A 16,540-nucleotide genomic window follows, 5' to 3' on the forward strand; every position below is an offset into this window, starting at 1 on the left:
AAAAAAAAAAAGGTTCTGAAGAACCTAGGGGCAGGACAGGAATAAAGACGGATATGTAGAGAAGGGACTTGAGGACATGGGGAGGGGGAAGGGTAAGCTGGGACGAAGTGAGAGAGTAGCATGGACATATATATACTACCAAATGTGAAATAGATAGCTAGTGGGCATAGCAGCCCATAGCACAGGAAGATCAGCTTGGTGCTTTGTGGCCACCTAAAGGGGTGGGAGGGAGACGCAAGAGGGAGGAGATATGGGGATATATATATATGTATAGCTGATTCACTTTGTTATGAAGCAGAAACTAACACACCATTGTGAAGCAATTATACTCCAATAAAGATGTTATAAAAAAAAGAATAGAGAGTTATTACATCTCTGACAGCAAATTTCTCTTAATCTGGTCTTGTTAAGTTCATCAGCTAAGGGCCGGACTCCTTACTACTTAATAATACTTCCTAAATAATAGTGAAAATAAGAAATGTCATGCTGAACAGAACAATTCAGTCATATCCTGACAAGGACATCAGGGTTTTATAATTGATTATAATAATTCTATTACTTTTGAAGGGTTAGAAGTATATTTATTCTCAGTCGTATTCTTGGTCTAATAACCCTGTGTTCAGTTTTGAAGGATGGGTATTACTAGTAATCACATGATGAATATTCTATTCAAACTTCAGTGATAGTTTAGTTTACATTTTAATTTTTGTCATAAACTAAGGCTATGTTTGTGTAAATGAAGCCAACACATTCAGCTTATCTTATTTTTGCTAGTCATGCTAACCCAATCAATAGGCCTACCATTTACAAAATGAAGCAACCTAGTGTTTTGTCCTGTTCTGATTTAGCTACAGTGCAGTTTTAGTGGGATTTTCCTCTTCTATATTGGAGTTTAGACTAAATTGCCTCCAAGGTCTCTTCCAACATAAAACTCACATCAAACAGGAATTTTTCATCTTAGTCCTCTGCTTTTATCACAAAGAAACAACTTTACATATGTAGGTGAGATACAGTGGTGATCTTATATGCTATTTATTTCATTTGACGTGTTATTCCTTATAGTCTTTATAATATTCTAATTGAGATGTATCTTTTTTTAAAGAATTATTATTAGTTCTTACTTTTTCCCCATTGCTTTCCCTTAAAATATTTCCTCAAGTGTTGATGAAACAAATATAGAAATTGTATAAGAAGACTTCACACTTACATTGTCAAACAGCATCTGCAGTACATAAAGGACTCATTTCCATATTAATACATCACTAAAGCTATTCTGGAGATCAAGAAGGGTGATAGCTAGGGAACCATACCATCTCCAATATCTTTTCTTTTGGTTAATTCCTGCAGACATCTGATCGCTATTTGTCCATTAGATTTTCACTTTACTTGGTTCTAGCGTTCTGCTCATTTTTTCCCAGCATTTGATCCCCATCCCATACCTGGTTTGGGCTTTCATTTGTCCATCTCAATGCTGATGGCTCAGAACAACTTTTCCCTTCTCTGACTAAATACAACGCCTACCTGCACTTTTTAAAAACTGTGTATGTTCAAAATCCTTTACAGGATTCAAATGGTATTTAACGCTTTCCAGTATTTTGTTCAAATAAAACATCTACCAGAAATTAATGTTAAATACTTTGAAGTCCCAAAAACTCAATTATAATTCAAAAATGAATACGTTAAGTGTTATTTCTTTGTAAGAGGAAATCAAATATCAACCAATGGTCAAGAGCACCATCTTTTCACAGATATGGTAGTACAAATTTTTTAATAACCCATTTCTGAAAATAGATATCCTATGGTGTCTCTCAGGAAGAAATAGCGATTCATTGATTTCTTTTTTCCAGTGTTTCTACAGGCCTTGGTTTGGGCAAAGTGATAGATGAACTACCTGTCTTTCTTCTCTTTCATCCATTTGATTGTCAAGATTGTATGGTTAATTTGCTTATCTAGGCTACAGTGGTTACAAATGTCTGCCTCCCAAGAAAGTATTTCCTCTTCTTAATAAAAACCTGATTTTTTTTTTCTGACATCCATTCTTCATCCACACAATCATATGCCTCAGTGGAAGCTAATTACAGCCAACTCCAACAGAGGGCTTCTGGAATAATTTTCCTCTCTTCCAAAAAAATGTTTTCTTCTAGTTGTTAAGTCTGCATGTAATGCCTGAAATTGTTGCAGACTCTTTGCTTTCAGCTTGAAAATTATGACAGCTTGAGGATAGCAGGAAGAAAAGACTAAAAAGACATGGTTTCTTGACAGCATTATTGAACTAGTGAATCAATTACCCTCTAGGCTTAAGAGTTTCTTCTACCACTGTAAGAGAAATGATACCTCCCTTTACTCTCATCCATCAATCTTTTCAGTAGGGGCTTATGGGCTGTGTAAAAGATGATCCATTGAGATGCAGAAAGAAAACAATGAAATTCCTATTTACATTTATTTTTATCTAAAAATCAAGGCAAATAATTTGATGAAAATTTAATAGTGGAATGTTATTCCTTACTCTTTCTGTATGTCAGTTATGCATCATTTATAAAGCACAAGATTCCTCTTCTCCCAAGGAGAGTGGGAGTTCTAAAACTAAACAGTTGCATCTTTATTTTTTCTCCAGTCGCAGTGTATTGACATGTAGTACAGTTTACATGTACCTGGTTAAGAGGGTTTATATATTATATTAGCTACTTACGACCAAACTAATCCTTTCAAAATACACAGTGGCTTTAAGAAATAAAACACATTTGACAGTAATACTAATAACACAAACACAGTCAAGAATAAGATAGTAGCAGAGCTGTTACTTGCTACCCTTGTACAAGTTCATCAGACATATTAAAAAGTTAAAAATTATGAAAATCTATCATACCTGATGAAATGTCAGCCAATGGTGGCCAAGTAACTGCCTTTGGGAGAAAATTAATCTATAGCAAGACTGTTTTCAAATGAATATTTGGAAATGGTTCTATCATTAAGTGATTTGGGAGCCGAAAGTGTCAACTTTAAGTATTCTCACCTGCATTTTAAATTTGGCATAGAAATGCTAAATTCAATAAAAATTTTTCAATGATTCTCAGTGATTTTGAACCCTTTCATTAAATGTCTGTTTGTTTGTTTTTAAAAATCTTTAGAGAGGCTTATAAAAACAACAAAGAAGATGGATTTTGACAAAATTTCAAAAACAATCACTTTTGCATAATTGGTGTTTGGGATTGAAAAATGAATCAGTAGGTCCTCCATATCTGCAGTCCCTGCATCCATGGGTTCAACCAACCTAGGTAGAAAATACTTGAAAAAAAAATTCAGAAAGTTCCAAAAAAGCAAAACTTGAATTTGCCAAGGGCTAGTAGCTATTTACATAGCATTTACATTGTATTAGGCATTATAAGTAATCTAGAGATAAAAAATATACAGAAGGATATGCATAGGTTATATGCAAATATTATGCCATTTTATATAAGAGATTTGAGTATCCATGAATTTTGGTACCCACAGGGAGTCCTGGAACCAATCCCCCACGGGTACGCAGGGATGACTGTATTGTGATTTAGTAAGTGCAGCCAGTGATGAGTTTGTTCCATTAAAACCAAGTATCAAAACAATCTGAATAAGAAAACCAGACTTTGAAGAGTTAAATCAACATTGTAAAAACTATTGATGCATTTTCAGTTCCATTGTTTCACTAAAATGTAAACAATAATGATGATTCAATAATTTTAAAGTTTTATAACAGTACTTTAAATAATATTAGAATAAATTAACATTTTTCCTCTTTAGTTCACCTTTTTTACTCCTATTTTATCTGTTTTAAGAGTTATTACAATTAGAAAATAGTATATATATACACATATATATGTTATAAATAACTAAACATGAACTGGGATGTACACGCTCATCTTTTTTTTAATAAATTTATTTATTATTTTTTTTCTTTTTGGCCGCATTGAGTCTTCGTTGCTGCACGCGGGCTTTCTCTAGTTGTGGTGAGCGGGGCTACTCTTTGTTGCAGTGCACGAGTTTCTCATTGCGGTGGCTTCTCTTGCTGCAGAGCACAGGCTCTAGGTGAGCGGGCTTTGGTAGTTGTGGCACACGGGCTCAGTAGTTGTTGCTCGCGGGCTCTAGAGCACAGGCTCAGTAGTTGTGGTGCACGGGCTTAGTTGCTCCGCGGTATGTGGGATCCTCCTGGACCAGGGCTCGAACCTGTGTCCCCTGCATTGGCAGGTGGATTCTTAACCACTGCGCCACCAGGGAAGCCCATGCTCGTTATTTTTATTAAGAGGGCATACAATTATAAGAGTTTGGAGACTATTAGTTTAGAACACTTCAGCTGTTTGTCACTACTTTTTAGATTTTGTTATTTATCTTGGTCAGTCTATTCCCTCCTAACATCCTACCAGTTATATATGACATAGTGGTTGGTCCCTCTTACCAAGGTATTAAACCTTTTATGGCAATACCACTGGAATTTCATAGCTTAAGGGAAAACGTGAGCCTCTCATTCTCATGAGTGATTGGATGATCACGTTAAATATATTTTCTGAGATGTTCTCATTGTCAAGGACCAAAGAAGCTCTTCCTTTAATTACTGCTAACCTGACACCAAGAAGGAAAGTCATGAAACAATATTTAGTGAATTGCATCTGATATGCTGTCTATCAGGGTGGAGAGAGGCAAGAGCCCATCATGCAGGTTATGCACAAGTGTTGGCAGCCCTTTATACTATGGACTTTTTTTTCTTATTACTTGATTACCCTATCCTCTACTCCTCAACTTTAGTCTTTATACATCAAAGAATGAATTCATCCTATCTTTGAAGTAATACGTGTTTAGAGTTCAGGATATGAACATAGAAATAGACTATGATTCATCACAATATATCAAATGATAGGAATATTTCTTATATTATTGTATATTATTCTATATACTGGTTTAGGAAAGAAACTTCAGTAACTCATTATATGAAAGATGGTGACATTATGCCTTTTGATTTATGACCAGTGACTACTAATACCAGGGCAAAAAAAAAAAAAAAGACTTGGAGGTTTTTCTCCATTAGAGGAGAATTATCACCATATAACCAGTCCCTGATCAATTGAATTTCAGGAATTTAAACACATGGGTGGTTAAAAAAAAGAGAAAAGAGAGAGACACATGAAATCAGCTGCAAATATGGAGCACCTCCAAATTCAGTAGAATTTAAACTTATTTTTGCCAGTTATCTCTAGATAATTTCTTATAACTTAATATTGCTTTTTTCCTATCTAAACTGAGTCTGAATAACTTGAATTTATTTAGGACCTTATACTCTAACAGGGTAAGTTTTAAGGAACACATTGTTATGTACAGTGCAACTTACCTATACAAAATTGTACTAAACAAAATGATTTAGTCAAAACTGATCACTGATCAGAATGTTTAAAAAGGGGCAATAGCACATATTTAGTGCTATTCTCTAAGAGAATTATCTGAGAAAGTAGGCTAATCCATGATCAGCTACTTCTTAAGAAAAAAGTATTGCTTAAATTAAAAGTAGTTTGAAAAGTGTAGAAATACTTCTTTCAACATAATTGTGAAAAATACATCCTTGGAAAGAATAAAATAGATTCTAGAAATAGACCCCAATATTGGCTAGTGTAATGTATGACACAAAGAATATTTCAATTTATTGGAAAAAGAATGGCATTTTAAAGTATGGTACTGGCCTAACTAGCTTACCATCTGGAAAGCTTTCCCACCACATCAAAAATAAATTCCAGATGGATTAAAAAAAAAACTTTAGTGTAAAAACAACAATGAAAACTTAAAAGAAAATCCAGGAAAAATGTACAACCTGGAGCTGAGGGATATCATCTTAACCAATCTGGGAACCTCAGATACTATATAAAGAAAAAAAAGACCTAACAGACTTTCTTAACATAATGCAACAAAAGCACAGACAACAATGTAAAATGAACTTTGCATGTTATTTGTCACACAAAAGTCAAAAAGCCAATAATTTATTTGAAAAAGTATTTTCAAATACCAATGTAGTTTATATCTGCAATACGGAGAGCTCTACAAATTGATCAGCAGAGATAAAGAGAATTTTTAAATGGGCAAAAGATATGAAAAAAAATATGGAAATGTGTATGTGTGTGCATATGTATGATCCAGAGGTTAAGAACATGGAGAAAAACACAGAAGGTTACACAATTACACCAGGGGTGTGGAGGCAATGGGAAAAAAAGAGGGAGAAGAAGAAGGCAGAAAGAAAGAGAATGGAAGAGTTCCCTAAAAGTATCTCAGCATGTATGATACGACCCTATTTACGTAAAATTATTTAAATGTATGTACAAAAATGCAAAGAAAAAGTATAGACTTGAAGGAAGGTCCATTTTTTTTAAATTTATTTATTTATTTATGGCTGTGTTGGGTCTTCGTTGCTGCACACGGGCTGTCTTCGTTGCTGCGCGCGGGCTTTCTCTAGTTGCGGTGAGCGGGGGCCACTCTTCATCGCGGTGTGCGGGCCTCTCACTGTCGCGGCCTCTCTTGTTGCGGAGCACAGGCTCCAGACGCGCAGGCTCAGTAGCTGTGGCACGCGGGCTTAGGTTGCTCCGCAGCATGTGGGCTCTTCCCAGACCAGGGCTCGAACCCGTGTCCCCCACATTGGCAGGCAGATTCTCAACCACTGTGCCACCAGGGAAGCCCAGGAAGGTCCATTTTTAAGAAATAAGTTTTTTTGCAAAGTAATATATATGGTACAATTTTATACTGTTAAAAACAAATAAAACCAGTACAAACGTGTGGTATGTTTATATATAATGGTATAAACTGGGAGAAAAATAGAAGGGATACAGACCAGGCTGTTAACATTGATAGCTTCAGTAAGGTGAGTAGATAGGGGACGTGTATAGAGATGATTAGTTTCCCTTTACAGTTGCTTCACTTACTAAAAGAAGCAAGTATACTTTTATAAATTGGAAAACATCGAATACCTTTTCTTTCATTTTTCAGTGATGCATACTTCAGCAATTCCAATAGATACAAGAGATATTTGTTGCCTAGTTAGCACAATCTCTTTATACTGAATGGTGAGGCACTAGAGGATTTCCCACTAAGATTAGGAGCAAGGCAAAGAAATCCTCTCTTACCACTCCTTTTCACCATTGTGTTGGAAGTTCTAGCTAATACACTAAGGCAAGAAAAGGAAATAAAAGGCATACAGATTGGGAAGGAAGAAATAAAACTTTTTTCAAAACTGACATCATTATCTACATGGAAAATCTAAAATATTCAACAAAAAAATCTTCTAGAACTAAGTGATTATAGCAAGGTTGTGCTATACAAGATTAATATACAAAAGTCAACTGTTTTCCTATATACTAGCAATGAACAAGTGGAATTTGAAATTTAAAACACAATATTTGGGGCTTCCCTGGTGGTGCAGTGGTTAAGAATCCACCTGCCAGTGCAGGGGACATGGGTTCAAGCCCTGGTCTGGAAAGATCGCACATACCACGGAGCAACTAAGCCCGTGCACCACAACTACTGAGCCTGCGCTCTAGAGCCTCTGAGCCACAACTACTGAAGCCTGCACGCCTAGAGCCCATCTCTGCAGCAAGAGGAGCTACCGCAATTAGAAGCCCGTGCACCACAACGAAGAGCAGCCCCCGCTCACCACAACTAGAGGAAGCCTGTGCACAGCAATGAAGACCCAACACAGCCAAAAATAAATAAATAAAATAAAGAAATTTTTTTAATTAAAAAATAAAAGTAAAAAAATAAAACACGATACTATTTACATTAGCACCTCCCAAAATGAAATACTTAGGTATAAAGCTAACAAAATATGTATAAGATATATATAAGAAAAACTACAAAACTTTGATACAGTAAGTCAAAGAAGAACTAAATAAATAAAGAGATAGTCCATGTTCATGGATAGGAAGAGTCAATATTGGCAAGATGTCAGTTCTTTCCAACTTGTTCTATAGATTCAAAGTGATCCCAATCAATATCCCAGCAAGTAATTTTGTGAATATGACAGAGTATGAATAATACAGAACTTGGAATTATTGTTATCCAGGTCTAATGTCTCATTCAGCCCTGTCAGTGATCCCAGTTGGGCACTGAACTCAAGTCCTGACCTCTATCTCACACTGATTCCCAGTTCCAGTCCTGGCTCCAATCCTACTTCTGGCCTAATTTTAGCTCTGAACACCTTTAATGTCTGGCTCAGGTAGAGATCCTGACTCTATTTTGAACTCTCACCACACACTATACCAGGATTGGCTCTTTCCTGATCTAAGTATATCTGATTTTCCTAAAAACACCTAGAGGTTAACAAGAGTGAATACAGAAAACTGGGAAGCACCACTCCTTCTCCATCATCCTTCATCAAGAGAAACATTTTGGTTATATACAAAAAATGTCAATTATGATAGGTGTGAAACAGTAGGACAAATTAAAGATGCAAAACTACATTTTAATTAATTTCATTTTTTCTTATTTAAGTTTTACATGGAAAGGCATTATATAAATACAACTGTGGTTCTTAATAATGTTGCTGAAAGCTAAAACCTCCCTTTCTTTCTAGCTTAGGATATCACTCATCTTCTCTTTTGACAGTAGTTTTGTTTCCCTCACCCACTCTGCAATACAAACTATACTAATCCTCAAATACACATCAATCCAACCATAAACTGTTTTACTTGCATTGCTACAGCTGTTGGTGAAAAATCATACACTGCAGACTCCTTTTAATTTTTGAGTCCCAGTATCACTTATACACTTAATTTATCTTGGCTTTTTAAATTTTCATCCTTTAAGCCCCCAACTTTAAATGTTTCTTTCTCTTTCAACCTACTTTACTTTCTATATCACAGAAAAAATGAAAGCTGTCAGGTATAAACTACCTCATTTCCTGTCATCTACCACCCCTTCTTCCCACTGCACTTCCTCCAACGTATTCATACACAGGCATACCCTTATTTCCTTCCTCTTTAGCTTAGAAAAAAGAAAATCCTTCTTCTCATCCAAAGTTTATTTCTCCGCATGGGTTTAACTCTCATCTCTCTTCACCTCTCTCTTCTTGGATGTTGCATCTTCGGTTGTCTCTTCTTTTCTCTCTTTCATTTCCCTCTTTCTATTGGCCATTCTCCTCAGCACTTAAACAACTCAGATCTCTCCCATCTTTTCAACAAACAAGACAAAGTTTTCTTGACTTTGGGTTTACTCCCTCCAATTACCCTCACTCTTTCCTTTTACAATCGAATCTCAAGGGAATAGTCTGCACTCACTATCTCCATTTCCTTACCTTCACCTAGTCTTCAACTTAGAACAATTGAACATCTCCCAAAGTTTTCAGATTCAAAGTTCTTTCATTTTATCTTTTTACTGCATTTATTGCCATTGATTATAACCCCCTTAAACTCTCTTTTCTTAGTAACACCCTCACCTGCATCTCTGGACACTTCTTCTTAGTCTTCTTTATAGGATAGTCTTCCTTTGGCCACCTCTAAATGTTGCTCAGCCTACGAGAAATATTCTCCTGGATACCTCAAGCATTTCAAGTTTGGCGTGGTAAAGATCTAGATTCATCACTTCACTCCTAAAAATCTTCCCCTTTTAATTTTTCCCAAACCAATGAACAGTTTTCAACCACTCAAATCAGAAACCTAGAAGGCAAACGTTCCCTTTTCTCTTTTGCCTCTGCTATCCAATCAGTCACTAAGTCTCCTGTTAATTCTATCATCTAAATAGTTATCTTTATTTTCCTTTTGTCTCCTACTGCCAGTGACCTAATTTAGGCTCCTGTTATTTCTTACTTGATCTATTGTTACTGATATCCATTCCTCTGGAGTCATCCCCCACCCCCATTCATCCTCTGCACTGCCGGATAATCTTTTTTTTTTTTTTTGGGGGTGTATGCGGGCCTCCCTCTGCTGTGGCCTCTCCCATTGCGGAGCACAGGCTCCGGACGCGCAGGCTCAGCGGCCATGGCTCACGGGCCCAGCCGCTCCGCGGCATGCGGGATCCTCCCAGACCGGGGCGCGAACCCGGTTCCTCTGCATCGGCAGGCGGACGCGCAACCACTGCGCCACCAGGGAAGCCCTGCCGGATAATCTTTTTAACATGTAACTAATCATTTCACTTCACTGCTCAAAATTCTTTGATGATTCTGTAACTTATAAAATAAAATTCAAAGTTATTCATATAGAATATGTCTACCTCCTATTAGGCTACATCTCCAACCTATTTAACACATTCTCCTTACAATTTACACTCCAACAATACTGTATTTGAATTGTAATTTTCCCAAATGTGCTATATTCACTCAAGCCCAAAATCTTCTGTGCAGTTTTCTGTATCTGGAACACATTCCTCCAACTTATCATTTAAGTCTCAGCTCAAGTGGTTCCTCTTCTACAAATCCTTTCCTGACTTTAAGCTGACCTAAGCTTTTCTTCCACAGCTCCCCACCATATTTCAGACACACTGCCATTACAGAGCAATTATCATAGCATATCATAACTATTTACACATCTGTCTCACCACTAGGCTGTAAGTTCTTTTTTATTTTTCGGTACGCGGGCCTCTCACTGTTGTGGCCTCTCCCGTTACGGAGCACAGGCTCCGGACGCGCAGGCTCAGCGGCCATGGCTCACGGGCCCAGCCGCTCCGCGGCATGTGGGATCCTCCCGGACCGGAGCACGAACCCGTGTCTCCTGCATCGGCAGGCGGACTCTCAACCACTGCGCCACTAGGGAAGCCCAAGGCTGTAAGTTCTTTGAGGAGAAATAATTTTTTTGTTTCATCATTCCCAATGTCATGCACAGAGCCTGGTGTGTAGTTGATGTTGTATGCATGTGTTGAATACATACATGAATGGAAACTTGAAATGTTAAATATATTCCTATATTAATTAAAAAGTTCTATATATTAGGATATTCATTGATGTTTTTTACACAGGTGAAAATGAACAACTAAAAAGAAATGCTGATCTTATGAAAGAAAAGTTGAAAACTCATGAACAGGTGAGTTTGTGTGTCTTCATATTCAATCAGATCCCTGTGGAGCATTGTCTTCCCAAATTAGAAAAAAAAAAAGTAGTTTTTTTCATTAATAAAGACAGCCAAAATTTTTAGAGTAAATATATATGGGAGTGCCAGACTTTTTAATAAATAAAATTTTTTTAGAAAATACAAGTTTTGAGGACCCTTGGCTTTTTACAGACTGTAATGCACTAACATATAACTTGCATTACTTTTTCTTTCTAACAAAAAGGGATGCAATAATTTTGCCATATATTTTTAAATTATGTTAATAGACTTTTTACTGTAGAATATACTCAATTAGCACTTTAAAACTTTTTTATAATACAGTGAATGAGTCTTCAATATTTATGATTTGAGTAATTTATTGCAATTTTATTGTACCATCTAAATGAAGACAGCATTTTATGTGGATCACCAATTAATTTTCTCCCAAGGGCCAACATACCCTCTGCTATGTTTTCTTCTCTCCCATAAGAACAGTGCCATGATGGCAATTATAGAACATAAAACACAGTACCTAGAACATAAAAGGTCCTCAGTAAATGTAAGTTCCCACCCTTCTGCCCTTTGGGAAGTTTATTATGCTAATTTTTTCTCATCTCCTAAGAGCCAATATGTCAAACTCTGGCAGACCTAAGATTTCCAAAACTCATCTTGGATCTGTATACAGCTTAGAACTTCAACTTGAAGGACCATCTCTATTTCAATCTGGTTCTTCACTTGAGGAGCCTTTGAAGAAATATAGGCTAATTCTGTAACCCTTCCAGGGCTTCTGAGTAATACTCAGGAGTAATGAATGGCATCTGACTGTGCTCTTGGAAAATTTAGCTTCTCATCACCAATTTTGAAATAATTTAAATATCTCTGGATTACATCCCATCCTTTATTTTTCCTTTCCTCTGTTTCCTTTATTTTTCCATCATTTTCATATCTTGCCTGTAGAGTTCAACAATAAATGTGAAGTCAGGGTGTAACTGGGACAGAGCGAAAGGGGGAAAATTTTTGCCTCTTTTCTCTTCTAAAATGCCAGGTCATAGAATACGCTTTATCTAGAATACTATGAATTTTCAGAGGGATGGGAATTACAGAGAAAACTCCATGATCCAAGATTCTGAACTTATTAATCGCTGTCCAAAGCAAACTAAAGATTACCTCAATCCAATGAAAATTCTCTAGTACAAAACCTCCAGGCACATCCAAAACATATGGAGAATCACCCCCTAGAAACAAACGTAGGAGTTACTTAACGGCCATATTTATGGAATATGTTAAGAATTATTAAGTTTTATAAGAACAAAAATAAAACCAGAAGCTGTCCCTTGGAATTTAAAGTTCCCAGAAATCAAATGAAAAGAAGGCAACCAAGAATAACTTGTTGGAACTTTGTCCTCTTAAAAAGAAGAAAGGATTGGACTCCTTGGGGCTGGCACAGGCTAAACTAGGGGAGAAGAACCTAATGAGATACAGCCTGGCCCCAGCCCAGACATTTAGGATAGCCTTATGCCTCGAGGCTGCAGTGAAAATCCTGGGTCTTACCAAATTAATGGCAATATTTCAGGTGGCAAAGTCAATGCGGAAAAGATACACAGATTTGTCTCTTGTGGTTTCCCGGGGCAGCAACTGCTTAATGCAACCATCTGAGTCAGGAGTAGTTTATGAAAGGCACTCTATAGTTGCCCATCTAGAAATCTAGATACAAATACAGGAAAAATAGCAGTTTATGAGATTCACCCCTTTAGTCACCTGCCTAGCTTTAATCAAAGGCAATGGTTAGATATGTTCAGCCATTCCTGCAAGTTGCCTGGCAAAAAAAAGTAGCCCAAGTAGGACTCCTGACTATATCCCCTTGAATTTTTGATAATCTAGAGGAGCTATTCACTGGGTCTAGGCTAAGAACCTCTGGCTTAATTCTTATTTGCACTCTCATTCATTCAAAATATATATATCAAGGGATATACACTAGGCGTTAGGAATACAACCGTGAGTAAAAACAAAGTCCCTGCTTTTATGGTGTTTAGAGAATTTTCTGGGCCTCTTGCCTTGATCGTTGTCTCTTTCTTACTATCCCACCTCACTTTTATTCTTCCTGCTTTCCTTTTCTCCTGCCTGTGAGTGGTTTCTCTATGTAGAAACATACCTCTGGAAAAATTGTAAATTTTATCTTTGGAGGATTTCTCTCTCAACACCTCTCTCAATGCCACTCTCCGTATTAGCATAATAAATCACTTCTATGCTTCAACAACCTAAGAAACTAACCTCAGGAGGCTGTTGAGCACTTCTCAAACCCCAAATTCATCCTTCTTTAGGCTCCCCATAGAACTAACCCTTACCATAGGTAATGCTTAACCTCCTTCTAGGAATTATGAATGTTTATATAATTTTCAGAAACAGAAATTCAGCCCACATTCAGAGGGATTCATCCTACATTAGGGTAAGCTCACAGGCCATCAAACAGTTTAAAATATAGCTTTGGCGCTTTTTTGACATATTTTAATGCTGTCACGGCATTTATTCATACAATTAAACAAAATATTTTGAGCATCTATGATATGCTCTTAATATAGTGATGAGGATTCAGAGGCAAAGATAAAAAAATCATTGTCTCTAGATGGTCTCTATCTACTTGGACCAGAAATTGGTCCTTCTCAAAGCTGAGCATTCAAACAATGAACAGTATCTTTCCCCTCTAGATATGATTATATACCAAAAATTAATATAAACTTTGAAAATTTCATCTTTCTAATTAATCAAAAGTTGTCTACACATACTCAAATTGAAGGATGAATGTATATTTTAATCTTTAGGAATATAAGAACAGTATTGCCAAACTTATGAGTGAAATGAAAATCAAAGAGGAGGGACATAAGACAGAAATAACAAAACTTTATCAAGACATGCAGAAAAAAGGTAAGTTTTTTATTTTTAATTTACTGAATTCTAAGAGACCATAAAACAATTTACACAGATATATAAACTTTTTTCAGTAATTGCCAGTATTCTGAATAAACATTGCCTTGACACATTGAATTTAGTTTTTGTTCCTTTCTATATATTTATGTGATATAAATTATAACATTTAGAAATTGGACTCATGGAGTTTGCACTTAACATTATTTAATGTGAAATAGTTAATATCATTGTAAAATTAATATAAAATGTATAGTTAACTTTGATATTTATATACTCAGCATATTGAATATATTTTCACTAATGAAATATTCTTCCTTCAGCAAAGTCTCATGAAATTATGTTGAGAGTTGACTGGTTTCATAAAGGTATTAAAAACTTTCTTAATGAGCCTAGATGCACACCATATGCAAAAATTAACTTGAAATGGATGATAAGTCTGAATGTAAACCTATATCTATAAGACAAGTAGAAGAAAGCATAGAAGATAATCTTTGTGACCCTGAGTTAGCCACAATTTCTTAGAAAGAAACAAAAAGTACAAAAAATAAAGGAAGAAAGTTCTAAATTGAACTTCTTCAAAACTATTAACTTCTGTCCTTCAACACTGTTAAGAAAATGAAAAGACAGGCCACAGACAGGGAGATAATACTTACAAATGCATAGCTGATAAAGGACTTATGTCCAAAATCTATGAAGAACTCTTATAACTCAATAAGAAGTCAAACAACCCTGTAAGGAAATAGGCAAAATATTTGGACACTTCCCCAGAGAAATACGGATGAAAAGTAAGCACATGAAAACACGTTCAACATAATTGGTTAGTAGGGAAATGCAAATTAAAACCACAATAAGATACCACATTGCACCTTTTAGAACTGCTAAAATCTTTTATAAAACTATCAATACCAAGTGTTGGTGAGGATGTGAAGCTATTGTAACCCTCATATATTACTAGTGGGACTACAAAATTATACAGTCATTTTAGAAAAGAGTTTTGCAGTTTCTTTGGGTTCTCTGAGAAGCAGATGCCTAGACAGAATTAGACATTCAAGAGGTTTGTTAATGCAAACATTTGTGAGGGTAGATAGGGAGGGAACTGGGGGAGACAGGGTTAGCCATGGGTTTATGATACAGGTCTAACCTCTGTGAAGAAGAGAAGAAAGGAAGGTGTGTTGGGCAGGAGAAGTCTTAGACTGTCACACACTTAAAAGAAAGTTTCAGCAAAGTTGGGCCAAATTTGCCCATCAACCAAGTTCTGCAACTCTCAGGAACAAGTCTGCCTTAGTGTCCCTGCCAAGTTCAGTCACTGGCTAGGAGCAGCTCTTGGGAATCATGACCTCAGCATAAACACGGTCATGAAGACAATGAGCCAATTATGTTCCCTGAAGTTGGAGATCTGAAAGATGCATTTTCATGGCCACAACTGTCCCCTCCTTATACTACACATACCTACTTCTCCATAGGAGTTCGGGTAGCAGGTTCTCCATGGTTCTTGTGGATGTTTCTTCCTCAGGAGAAACCTAGAAGAGGGATTGTTGAGATCTTCTTCCTCCTAGGGACCTAACCATGTCTTTTCAGACAGCAGGTTCTAGACCAAAAACGTGGTTCAGACTGGGGAACCGAGCAAAGGATAATAATTTTTAACTGGGGCATGTACCCTCAGTCTCCTGTTCCTCCATTTGGATTCTTTTGTACTAGGTGTTAAGCAGCTTGGCTGCTCATCTGTTAACTAACTCTACAATTCTCGAAAATCAAGCCCCTTTGGCCGCTCTCTGACCTTCCTGCTCATTATGATAATTGTGGCCTCCTGGTTTTTGGCAGTTAAGCACCATCATCTGGCTTCTACAACTTGGTGGGGGAGGGGGGACACCATCCCCATAGATATTAATAAGCCCAACTTTATACCCACCTCTTCTGTCAGCCCGAGCTTGCAGATGAGAGCGACCATTGAACTTCTTGGTGGTGCTGGTTTTTCTCTCACCAGCACATTCCTTGTGGTCTTGGTTAATAGTGTGTCTTCTGGGCCCTCCTAAGGAACATAATCTTTTGCTGAGTTATCTTGCCTCACATAACATATCCACTCAAGCATGCCAACTTTTGAGAGCCTCCTTATGCCTTTCTCTACTATCTGCCAAGGCATCTCAGGTATTCCCACTTCACTCAGCTTTGACCAGTGCTTTCTCTAGAGATCTAAGGCTACTCTAACAGAGTTTGTCCCATATCCTAGGTCCCTGCTAGGGTATTATGTCCCCTGTCCCTAAGAGTATCTTCAAGTCAATGAATTCTTGCTTACCTAGTCTTACTTTCAGTCTTCTTCTATCCAGCACCCTCAAAGTCCATTCTCAAGGGTATTCACATGGCTCTTTCCAATACAACCTAGCTAATTCTTGCGGCTCTCTGGGGTATAATCACTTTCCCCCCTTATCAGCCCCAGCACTCCCCCAACCAGGTTATACTGGGCCTTAACCCTAGTTATTGGCCTAGCAGCCGAAAGAGGAGGGAAGGGCATCTTCTGAGAGGAGCCTCTGCAGCATCTTTCATCAGCTAGGTTAGTGCTAGTTCTTAATAGGAAAAAGTAGGTCTGAAATTTCTGAGCA

At 37.0% G+C, this 16,540-nt stretch overlaps 1 protein-coding gene across 1 annotated transcript in view; it reads left to right on the forward strand.

Moving 5' to 3' along the window:
- The window catches only part of CCDC152 (coiled-coil domain containing 152), a 34,649-nt gene that overhangs the window by 13,291 nt on the left and 4,818 nt on the right, over positions 1-16,540 (forward strand). The window contains exons 5-6 of the mRNA XM_024126024.3: positions 10,948-11,012; positions 13,838-13,940. Of these exons, the coding sequence (XP_023981792.1) occupies positions 10,948-11,012; positions 13,838-13,940 (168 nt within the window). The remainder of the gene's footprint in view (positions 1-10,947; positions 11,013-13,837; positions 13,941-16,540) is intronic.

Source organism: Physeter macrocephalus, chromosome 8, assembly GCF_002837175.3.
Source record: "Physeter macrocephalus isolate SW-GA chromosome 8, ASM283717v5, whole genome shotgun sequence".
Lineage (NCBI taxonomy): Eukaryota > Metazoa > Chordata > Mammalia > Artiodactyla > Physeteridae > Physeter > Physeter macrocephalus.